Source organism: Lutjanus erythropterus, chromosome 15 (genome assembly GCF_056507025.1).
Source record: "Lutjanus erythropterus isolate fLutEry1 chromosome 15, fLutEry1.hap2, whole genome shotgun sequence".
NCBI classification, from domain to species: domain Eukaryota; kingdom Metazoa; phylum Chordata; class Actinopteri; order Lutjaniformes; family Lutjanidae; genus Lutjanus; species Lutjanus erythropterus.
In genome coordinates this window covers 37,639,677-37,651,774 of record NC_139331.1, presented here as the reverse complement: position 1 = coordinate 37,651,774, position 12,098 = coordinate 37,639,677, and the positions used below count along the sequence as shown (strand labels likewise).

At 44.3% G+C, this 12,098-nt stretch overlaps 2 protein-coding genes across 2 annotated transcripts; both read left to right on the top strand.

Moving 5' to 3' along the window:
• Positions 1-1,117: 1,117 nt before the first annotated feature.
• LOC146314905 (piggyBac transposable element-derived protein 4) lies at positions 1,118-3,499 on the top strand. The gene is made up of 2 exons (XM_084737117.1): positions 1,118-2,439; positions 3,054-3,499. Exons 1-2 carry the CDS (start codon positions 1,118-1,120, stop codon positions 3,490-3,492), a joined length of 1,761 nt encoding a protein of 586 aa, XP_084593243.1. The 3' UTR covers positions 3,493-3,499.
• A 1,710-nt stretch (positions 3,500-5,209) lies between these two features.
• On the top strand, positions 5,210-10,638 carry spint1b (serine peptidase inhibitor, Kunitz type 1 b). The gene is made up of 10 exons (XM_084736812.1): positions 5,210-5,807; positions 6,579-6,739; positions 7,141-7,282; positions 8,231-8,401; positions 8,515-8,550; positions 8,679-8,807; positions 8,903-8,953; positions 9,036-9,206; positions 9,405-9,467; positions 9,560-10,638. Exons 1-10 carry the CDS (start codon positions 5,405-5,407, stop codon positions 9,739-9,741), a joined length of 1,509 nt encoding a protein of 502 aa, XP_084592938.1. The 5' UTR covers positions 5,210-5,404; the 3' UTR covers positions 9,742-10,638.
• The last annotated feature ends 1,460 nt before the right edge of the window (positions 10,639-12,098 follow it).

The following is a 12,098-nucleotide window of genomic DNA, read 5'->3' as shown; positions in this document are numbered from 1 at the left end:
GTTTGTTTTATGAATGAAAGATAAATGTAGTGGAGTAGAAATAGATTAACATTGTGAATGCAGTACTTTAACTTGTAACAGAGTACTGTCTCGCGAGATCTTTCACATATCTAGGGTTACCTTCTATACACGGCTTCTTCTATAGCCCGCACGCTACGCCACAGCAGCCAATCAGAGTCCTCGTTGACAGGAAGTGCCCGCCCTCCTTCTCCCCTTGACGCTTCGTGTAGCCAATGAAATCACGAGAACGAGGTCACGTGGGTGCTGCGGGCAGCTTTAAAGGTACAACAAGGAAGGCCGGGCGGAAAGCGCGCCAACGGCCTGTCGCCGGTTCTCCGGTCCCGTCTGCGGGTTCTGTCAGAGTTCTGCAGACTTCTTGAGAACACAAAATGGCGACAGAGACGCTGACGCACCTGGTGGGTTTAGAACTGCCGGAGGAAGGCAGGCGGAGAGAAAGCGACCAGTCTGAGGACGAAGAGCCGGAAGAACAGAGCGAAGTGTCATCTGAGGAGGAGGAGGAGGAGGAAGAGGAGGAGGAAGAGGAGGAAGAGGAGGAGGAGGAGGAGGAGGAGGAAGAGGAGGAAGAGGAGGAAGAGAAGGAGGAAGAGGAGGAGGAGGAAGAGGAGGAGGAGCAGAACATGTTCCTGGAGGGTCGAGACGTCACTGTACACAAGTAAACCGTTTTTATTAGTACTATTATAGCAGTTATATCTGTGGACAGAAGGCAGGTTTAGTTTGAATTATGATAAATATTTAAAATGTAATACTGACTCTGATTCCGGAAGTGAATCTCCCATCATTCACTGCGCTGATGCTTCAGAGCTTTAATCCTGGAAGTATCAAGTCATTTTACAATTTAAAAACAACAACAACAACAATATTCTCAGCTTCTTATATGACACAAATAAAGACAGAAGTAGAAGAAAAAAGTCTAAATTCTCTGATTTCAGCTTCTTAAATGTGAATATTTTCTGGTTTCTTTATTCCTCTCTGACAGTAAACTGAATATCAACATTTATCAACATTTACTGATATTTTATGGATCAAACCACTAATTGATTAATTGAGAAAACGATTGACAGATTAGTCGACGGTGGAAGTAAGCCTTAATGACAGCATGTATGGAGACGACCGTGACCTGCTGTCAGTAGATAGAAAAGTTTTGTCAACGTCTTTATTTTCACGTCACAGGCGTTCGTCTGACGGAGATGATTGGGCGCTCTGGGAGCCGGACAGTCCCGTCGGTAAGAGACAACGTACGGAGGAGGAGGAGGGGGACGGGACCCTCTCAGGACAGAAGCGTTCTGCCAGCAGGAGGACACCTAGAGGACATCAGAGTCGAGCTGAGTTATCCGGCAGCACATCTGGAGAGAGATGGAATGACATCACCGTGCCAGATGTGATGCCGCTGCAGCCCACCTTCAGACCGTGCCACTCCCCCGGACCGCGGCTCGCCCGGATGGCCGTGTACTCGCCGCTGCAGCTCTTCCAGCTGTTCTTCTCCAACTCTGTTCTGCAGACCATCGTTCAAAACACCAACGACTACGGCTCCGCCCGCCGCTCCACGCCATCCGTCCCGTGGACCGAACTCACCCTGCAGGACATGTTTTCATTCCTGTCCCTGGTCGTCTACATGGGCGTGGTCAAGTGCGCATCGCTCAGCGATTACTGGCGCGGCGGAAAGCTGTATGGCCTCCCGTTCCCCAAAGCAGTGATGACAGGCGGGAAGTTCCTGAGGATCTGTCGGAGCCTTCACCTCAGCAGCCCGGCGGTGGACGCCGACAATGAGAAGAGGAGAGGAACGGTGGGCTTCGACCGTCTCTGCAAAATCAAACCGCTGTACGAGGAGATGAGGGACGCCTGCAAACGGAACTATCAGCCCGGCCAGGAGATCTCTGTTGATGAGCGCGTGGTGGCCTCTGACGCTCGCGGTGGACTCAGACATCATGTGAAGCACAAACCTGTGAAGGGTGGCTTCAAACTGCTCGTTCTGGCCGACTCCAGCAACGGGTACGTCTGGGACTTCTTCGTCTGTGAGGGGAACGGCTTCGACTCCGAGTCGGTGACGGAGCTGCTCAACACACGGCGGCTGGGCACCGGCTACAAGCTGTTCGTGGACACCTTGTACACAAGCCCCGCCCTGTTCTGCGACCTCCTTCAGAAGAGGATCTGGGCATGTGGAACCAGCAGGAACAAGTCTGGATTCCCAAAAACGACAGGCAACGGTCTGGGCTCGAAGTCTGCCCGCGGCAGCATTCGCTGGATCAGAAGGGACTCGCTGCTCTTCGTCCAGTGGCGAGACACGAGGGACGTGTCCCTGTGTTCAACCATCCACACAGCGCACAGCGACGACACGGTGCAGAGGAGGATCAAAGGTCCAGACGGACAGTGGACGCAGAGAGACGTCCCAGTCCCGCCAGCGGTGAAGGACTACAACCGGTATGGACCTCGTGTTTAACCACGTTTGACGTCTTTGAAATGTAACAGTCTGTCTGCTTGTTCTGTTTCTACCAGGAAGCTGGAATTTCTAATCTCTGATTTCTGTCCAAGATGACGTCCTCAAATGTCTCGTTTCGTCCACAACTCAAAGATATTTAATTTACGGTCAGAGAGGAGTAAAGAAACCAGAAGATATTCACATTCAGAAGCTGAAATCAGAGAATTTTTATTCAAAAATGACTCATTAATTAATGTCACAATCTTGTCAGATGAAAAATATTGTGTGCAAATATTTGATCCATCGTGCACTTCAATTAATTTACTCAGTGATTTTTTTTTTATTAACTTTTTTGGGTTTCTAAAACTCAAAGATTTAAGTTTATCAAAAGAAGAAAACTTTTTCAAAACTTAAAAATCAGCACGTTTCCTTTCCTGAGTTTTCTCAACTCTTTTGTTTTTACAGTGTAGAACTTACAACAATGAAAATGAAAATGTAAAAATCCGGAGCTGCAGAGACGATCACCAATCAGTTCTGTGACAAAAACACACCCTGATGGGACGTCATGACCTCATGGTATATTTGTGTCCGTGCGGTGTCCTTCCTGTCCGTCCAGGTGCAGTGGTGGCGTGGACCTGTCTGACACCCTGGTCGAGTCCTACAAAGTCCTCCGGAGGACACAGAAGTGGTACAAGGCCTTCTTCTATCACCTGGTGGACGTCGCCATCGCCAACGCCTTTCTGCTGCACAGAGAACTCGCCAAAGGTAAAGGAGAGGCGCCGCTGTACCAGAAGGCATTCAGAGAGACCCTCGCCGAGCAGCTGGCGGCGGTGGGCTCCGGCTCCACGGCCCGCTACACGCCCCCCGGGCCTCCCCCTCCTCGCGGCGCTCATCACAGAGCGGTCCACATCAGCGGACACAGCACGGCCGGACGGCTCAAGTGCAGGCAGTGCCACGCCAAGACGCCAGTGAAGTGCTCGTCCTGCGATACGCCGCTGTGCTTCATCCCCGGGCGGGACTGTTACAACGAGTGGCACGTCTCCAAAAACCTGTGAAACCATCAGTCTGTAAATAATGACGCTCACAGACGAACCGTCAGCGCTGATGACACGTTTATACAAAGTACTTTTACAACGTCTACCTCTGACTTTTATTCAGTTTAAAGAAGGCAAAGTGTCAAAGTACAGATACTCGAGTAAAAGTAGAAGTACTGACTGTTTACTGCAGTAAAAGTGAAAAGTTGAGGCTCTCAAAGTAAAAAGTCAAGGACATTTCTACTGACTGTTTCTGTGCAAAGACACCTGAACCTTTTCTCCTCCCTCTCTGTCTTTTATGTCATTTTCATCTCGTCATGTCTTTTTGTCTTCTTGTATCTTTTACGTCATTTCTCACCTGTTAATTTTTCTTTGTCTTGTTACATCGTTTCATCTCATTTTGTCTTTTACGTCTCTCGTCTCGTTTGTCGTTTTCGTTGTATATTGTTACGTTTTCAACTCGTCTCTTTTCATCCTGCATTCAAACAAACGACGTTCTGAAAATGTGTAGAACGTTCAGAATATTTGTGCTCAGATTTAGAGAGGAAAAGTAAAAAGTTGTCAGAAAAATAAATATTTGAGTAAAGTACAGACACTTGAAAACTCTACTTAAGTACAGTAACAAAGTATTTGTACTTAGTTACTTCTTATCTCTGGAGAGAAGCACCATCTGTGTAGAGCTGCAACTGTCAATCAGGTTACTTAATATTAAATTAATCAACTATTTTGATAATAGAGTCATTTTTTTTTTTAAGGTTATTTTTTGGGCATTTTTGCCATTATTGACAGTGACAGCTGAAGGTATGACAGGAAAGGGGGGTGAAGAGACGGGATGACACGCAGCAAATGAGCCACAGGCGGGATTAAAACCGGCAGCCGCTGCAGAGGACTAACAGCCTCGATACGTGGTGCACACGCCCTACTGACTGAGCTATAGTGGCGTCCCATAGAGTCATTTTTTAAGACAAAAAAGTGTCCAGATTCTCTGATTTCAGCTTCTTAACTGAATATTTTCTGTTTTCTTTCCTCCTCTCTGACAGTAAACTGAATATCTTTGAGTTGTGGACAAAATAAGACATTTGAGGACGACATCTTGGACTTTGAGAGACATTTTTCAACTGGCAAGATTGTGACAGGATCAATTTTTCACCATTTTTAAAATGTTTAAATAGTTTGAAGTTGTGAATTCTTGTCTGGGATGAGGCTGTTTTCTGACAGACAGTTTAGAAATTTAGATTTTTTTTCTCAGTTCCACATTCACTCATAAAAACAAATAAAAACTGATTAATTTAATCACATATCAATAAATAAGTTTATAAATGTGTTGCAGACAAAATGCAGAATTTACAAATATCATCTGAAGTGTTGAATAATACAGACTGTCCACACACACACACACACAGTAATATTAGTATCAGTAAGAGTAGAAGTATTCCGTGTTTAGGTTTGACTGACTTAAATAAATAAAGTTTATTTCTTTAAAATCAACCAAACAAAAGTAAAGTAAATCTGTAAAGTCAGTTTAATTTATTTAACCTGGAACACAGCACTGAACGTCCCATACGTGATGTAAACATGTCAACAATAAACAGACAGTATTTGTGGGTTTTTTTTTTCTTTTCTGCTCCTCCAGGTGTCACCACACCTGTGTGACGTCAGTGTAATTGTCCTGTCAGAGGAGTGTCCTCGTGCACTTCCTGTATGTGAGCAGGTGAAGCACACCTGAGTGAGGAGCAGCACAGAGAACATCAGAACACTCACACACACACACACACTCGGTTTGTTCTGTTTTTAACTCGTTTGTTCTCTGTCACCGGACAGACGCTCGGTTCTTCTGCTGCCGCGGGAGCGTCAGACGGAGCGGTGAGACGCGGCAGGACGCGGTCACTCAGGTGTTTTCCTTCTTCTACGTTCAGTCTGACAGCAACCAGAGATGCCTCCATCTTCCTCCCTCCTCCTCCTCCTCCTCCTGCTGCTGCGCTCCGGCGCAGCGGCAGACGACGCGGCGTGCAGCGGAACTTTCCGCCCTGGTCAGGAGAACTTCGTGCTGGACGTGGAGGACGCGGTGAATGAGGGAGCGGCTCTGCTCTTCACCGCGCATGTGCGCTCCGAGGAGGCCTGTGAACGCGCGTGCTGCGAGGATCCGCGCTGCAACCTGGCGCTGCTGGAGCCGCGCGGCACCGCCGAGGAAGCGGCAGAGAACCGCACCTGCGTCATGTTCAACTGCGTCCACAGAAACCGCTTCGTGTGTAGGTTCGTGAACCGGGTCGGATACCGGAGCTACATCAGAGAGAACGTGTACCTGAAACACCTGCAGGGGCCGCAGGGGCCACCAGGTGAGTCTGTGTCGTCACTACAGGATCAATATGGATCAGTATCAAACCAATGTCAGTCAATACAGGCTATCAAATCAATATGATCAGATGATCTTTACTGAGAGAATCATTAGACTGTTTAATCTGATATAATCTCAGATTAGTTCTGATCTGAGTTTAGTAAAATCAAGTTTAAATGAAATGAAATGCTGCACAATTTAAAACTCAGTTCAGTAAATCTGAGTTTACTGATGTAAATTAAAAGTAGAATTCAATCAATATGTAGATACTGATGACTAAAACAAATAAATAAATAAATCTGAGTGCTGTCACTCAGATTTATGTTACATTGTTTGCTAGCTAGCTGGTATTTTTAATTTATTCTTGGAAAATAATTAAATTTAAGTAAATTTAAAAATTTAGTTCCACTGAAGTTCCTCATTTTATTCTTTATTTTCTGATTTTGGTGAAAGTTTCCTGATGGTCAGACAGCTTTAGTTTGGTTGTTAAAGGAGCTAATGGTTCCTGTTAGCTGTTAGCTGTTAGCTCCTCTGTTACTGTCTGTTTCTACAGAAAACACCTAAATATGCAGAAGCAATTTTTACGCTGCTCTCTGTTTCACGTGGCGGTTTATTGTCATGTGACCGTCGCTGGTCTCCAGTGGTCGTTCTGTTTATCGTCTGTGATCAATGTGTTCTGTTGTTTTGACGACATGTTGGTGAATCACATGATCAGATTGACTGAGGCTGTTTATAAAAATCGTTCTTCTGTGACATCACTGTGCATCTCCAGGTAAGCAGGCTCCGCCCATCGCCATCGCAGGTCGTGATGTCGTCGTTCAGCCCGGAGAGACGGTGACACTCAACGGCATTGAGAGTTTGGCGCTGGGTGACGCCCACATCACCGACTACAAGTGGACTCTGAAGAGCGGAGACACCCGCGTTAAGTTGGAGGTAAAAACTACTGAGTCACAGGGGGGCGGGGCTGAGCACAGGTATGGACAACCAATGGGATATCAGCTGGACGGAAACAGCTACTCTGATTCTAACAAAGTCAGGAAAATTATCTTAATGGTTTATGTTCAGTGGATCAGCGTCCATTAGACCAAAGTCTATTCAAAATTCCTCACAGTTTTTGTCTGCTTCACTTTTTGACTAAAACATTTGCTGGAATATAAAACCTGGACCGTTAATTCTGTACAGGTGAGTGTGCAGGTACGTTCAGCATGTATGTGATCAATGACAGAGCTGAGGGAGTTTTTTTCTTTTAATTTGAATGTATCTCTGAAGCAGACAGACATTATTTGGCGTCCAGCTTAATAAAGTTTTAAATAAAGTTCAATGTGACCTTTCAGAAAACAGATCTACCTGACCAGGTGCGACTCTCCGACCTGCAGCAGGGCTCGTACGTCTTCCAGCTGACCGTCACCGACTCCAACGGCCAATCACACACTGCCAAGGTCAGCGTCCTCGTCCTCAGCCCGGAGCTGTCCAGCTGTGAGTACTCATGGGAAACATTAGAGTTTTATTTAATGTTATCAGTGTTATTGATCAGTTCTGCTTTATTGACAGTTTATTAATCAGTTTGATTCTGTCTTAATGACAGTTTATCGATCAGTTAAACAGAATCAAAGTGTGTCTGTGTTCTCTGAAGTGATTCACACTGAGGATCCACACCTCGACTCAAACTGGTTAAACTGGAATACTGCACACGTGCACACACACACACTCACACACACACACACACACACACACACACAGTCTCACACACACACACACACACACACACACAGTCTCACACACACACACACACACACACACACACACAGTCTCACACACACACACACACACACACACACACACAGTCTCACACACACACACACACAGTCACACACACACACACAGTCTCACACACACACACACACACACACACACACACAGTCTCACACACACACACACACACTCACACACGCACACACACACACACACTCTTCAGCTCAGGTTGTAAAACTGTTGACGAACATGTGACCGTCTGCAGCACTGACACACTGTAAATACTACACGTTACCATGGTTACCAGACACACCCTGTGTGGGTTAAAGTTTAAATTCATCATGTGGAGAAGGATTATTCTGCTCTGAGCAGCTTCTGCATCTCATTTGTGCAGTGCATTGTGGGAGATGACATCATTACTATATTAAATTAGTTCCCATCCAAATTTGTGTGTGTGTTTGTGTGTGTGTGTGTGTGTGTGTGTGTGTGTATAGTATAGTAACTCAAGGGACACTCACAAGATTCTCCTGGAGCTTTCAGTCAGATCATGTGATCTTCATCAGTGGATCAGTTCTGTTTCTGTCTGTGTGTCACAATCAAACATGATGAAAACTTAATATACTGTCTGTCTTCTTGTCTCTCTCTCTGCCTGTCCACCTGTCTGTCTCACAGTGTACTGTCTGGCTCCAGTGAAGGTCGGCCCGTGTCGCGCTGCGTTTCCTCGTTGGCGTTACAACACTGAGACGGGCAACTGTGAGCAGTTTGTGTTTGGAGGCTGTAAACAAAACAACAACAACTTCCTGTCAAAGAAGGAGTGTGAGTCTGCCTGCAGAGGAGTGACAGGTAACACACACACCTGAACACACACACCTGAACACACACACCTGAACATACACACCTGAACATACACACCTGCAGACACACACACAGTAATGTTTGTGTGTTTTTGTCTGCAGCGTTGTCAGAGAGGAGCATCGATCCGCCTGCTACTGGTCAGTCCCACAATGCACCTCTTCATATCAGCTCTGCAGTATGTTCAGGATGTCCAGGATAAATGTGTGTGTGTGTGTGTGTGTGTGTGTGTGTGTGTGTGTGTGTGTGTGTGTGTGTTTGTGTTCAGAGGTGTGTGGCGCTACGTGTCGTCCCGATCAGCTGACCTGTGGCAGTGGCTGCTGTCTGGACAGAGGTCTGGAGTGTGATGGTGTGAAACACTGCAAGGACGGAGCGGACGAGGAGCACTGCAGCAAATGTAACACACACACACACACACACACACACACAGTAAACCTCACATCTTCCTCACGTGACCTTCCTTCTTCTCTTCCTCCTCCTCCTCTTCCTCAGTGAACCAGACCTTCACCCGGCTGCTGGACATCGACGTGAACCAGAAGAAAGGTCGGCCTCTTTGTTTATCTGAGCGCCTGCTAACACTCAGCGCTAACATGCTACATGCTAACATTGACCCTGCCCCCCTCAGCTCGGTGCTCAGAGCCCCCCCACACCGGACCGTGTCGGGCGAGTCACACCCGCTGGTACTATGACCCTCTGAACAGGAAGTGCTACCGCTTCACCTTCGGCGGCTGTGATGCCAACGGGAACAACTTCGAGGAGGAAAAGAAGTGCAGCAACACGTGTGATGGAGTCACTGGTACTACACACACTACACACACTACACACACAGTACTACACGGGACTACATATAATACACATATTACTACATACTGTACAAATGCACACTTTCAAATATACTACATATTATATTCCATGGAGTCCCATATATTTGTGTGTGTGTGTGTGTGTGTGTGTGTGTGTGTGTGTGTGTGTGTGTGTGTGTGTGTGTGCGCAGAGCAAAGTGTGTATTTCAGAGGGCTGTTTGATCGTTTTGAGAAAGAAGAAGAAAGTGACTCAGGTAAGAAAAACTCTACCCTTAAAAGACAAGATGGCTGACAGTTTGTTGTTTCTTCCTGACAGGAAGTGACCTCACTGTCTCCTCCTCCTCAGGTAACATAGCGTTGGCCGTTCTGCTGTCGGTGGCCATCTTGGCTCTGCTGGCGATCCTCACCTACTGCTTCCTCAAATCCAGAAAGGAACGCTCCCATCGGCCTGTCGCCACAGGCCCCGCCCACGAGGCGCTGTCGGAGCAGGACACGCTTGTTTATAACAGCACCACCAAACCTATATGACATCATCACTGCTATCACCATGACGACATCACCAGCTGCTGCCTGACATGCTGTTTCTCCTGTCTGTCTGCCATTAATTTAAAAAAACAGAACCAATATTTTAACTTAGAAAATTACTTCATTAATTCAGAAAAATGTTCATTTTCTTTGCCTGAAAAATGATCTTATTTATTCAAATACATTAACATATTTTTTAAACATATAAAACTAATTAAATCCAGAGAAGGAGAAGTGATTTTGTCCCATGAATTTTATCTAGTCCAGAAAAATAACCTTTTTTTTTTCACACATAAAAAATCTGATTAATCCAGAAAACAGAACCTTTTTTTCTCGGATGAATGCAAAGAGCTTCTGACCAAATACCTGCAGGACTACAGACATTCCCATCAGCCTCAGCTGCACTCACTCACTGTGTTCACTGATAACTAGCTAATGTTAGCATGCTAACATGCTAAACTGAGATGGTGAACATCTCACCTGCTAAACATCATGTTAGCATTACTGGTGTTAGCATTTAGCTCCAAGTTGTTTTCATGTAATGAAATGAATCTTTGCTGCAGTTTTTTTTTTTGTTTGTTTTGTTTTCTTCTTGTTTTCCTGATTTTTTCAGTTCAGTTTTTTTTTTTTTTGTTACTTTAACAGTGTTGGAGAAACCGTTAATAAAAGAGGCCAGGTTGAATTTTATTTTTAAAACGAGCCTCACTAACATCCCATCCTTTAAGTGGTGTATCATCATGTTTTTACAGTGCGTCGGGGTTCTGTTCTCATATATTTGTGTTGAATATATTTATGAACTGTGTGTTTGTGTGTTTGGGTCTCAGGTTTTCAGCTGTTTGTCTGTAAATATGAAGTTTTATTTGAATGATCTCAGGTTAATAAAGTGGGAACTGACTCAGACTGTTTCTACCATGTGACAGCAGCCAAGTCGTCTCCATGACAACAGAGGAAGCGGACAAACCGAGAGAGGAAATAAATTAAATTGCTGATTCATGAGAACAAGGAATGTTTGATTGATTGATTATCACTCATCAGCAAAACTCATTGATTATTCAGGTGTCACATCCCAGATTCTTTACACTAAAAACATAGTGTGTGTTTGGAGTTGAATTAAAAAACCTTTTGAAATGAAGTGATCATAGGAAGAATATGATATAACGAACATGTGACATTAATATGGAGCTGATTTCAGATGGATGGAGGAGCAGAAGCATTAATTCACACTACATGTTTGTTTTTTTAATGTAAAAAGTAAATGAAGTAGTACTCGAGTAAAGTACACGTACCTCAGACAGGTTCTTCAGTGTGTTTTCAGTCGGTGTTTGTTGTGGGACTGACAGGCTGAAACTTGTTTTCTGATGAGCTCATCATGTTCAAACTGGTTCTGTGTTTACTGACTGTCCTCTTCCTCATTCTCCTCCTCCTCTCTTCTTCCTCATTCTCCTCCTCCTCTCTTCTTCCTCCTCTCTTCTTCCTCCTCTTCTAATTCTTCTTTTTCTTCTTCAAACACATCAAACCTGAGACAGATTATGTTTTAACATGTTTGTCTCTAAACTTGTGTTGTTTTTTTCTTCTCTCATGGCAGTTTTCTTTGTGTCCAGCAGGCGGAGACAAACACACACACACACACACACACACACACAAACACACACACACACACACACACACACACACATTGAACACCACTGAAAACCCACATTTCATCCTGTTTGTGACATGATGTCACACTCGGGTGGAAGTAACTAATTGCAAATACTTAAGTTACTGTAATTAAATAAGATTTTTTGGAACATACTTTGATGAGTCGATTTTCAAATCTGTACTTTTACTTGTAGTTAAGTATCCATTACACTATGTAATCTTCTTAGTTACTTCCAAAATCATAGTTGAGTATTGAGTACAATTTGAATTAATATCTAAACCTTTCAAACTAAACACTGCGGCAGCAGCAGGCTCGGAGTGAGGATGTTAATCATTAATCATTAATCAATTAATCTGCAAGAATTTAACCAATTAAAACTGTATCCATGGATATTTAATCAATAGTCTGTAAATTAAAATAGAGTAACTGCACCTCACTTGACATTGTTTTGTCTTATGGAGCCATTTGTTGAATAATAAAACTAAAACTTTAAATGATAAAAAAAAAAAAATCAAAACAAAAAATGAAAATGAGGAAAACATGTTTTCTCTCTGATACATTATTAATGATTAATTGATTAAGCAAAACCATCAATTTGTAACCCTTGGAGTGTTGACTGTGAACCCTGAGTAATTCAGACTGAAGATTTGAAGAAACAGAGATGAATACTTTGTACTCTTACTTAAGTACTTTTCTAGCATCAGTACTTTTATTTTTA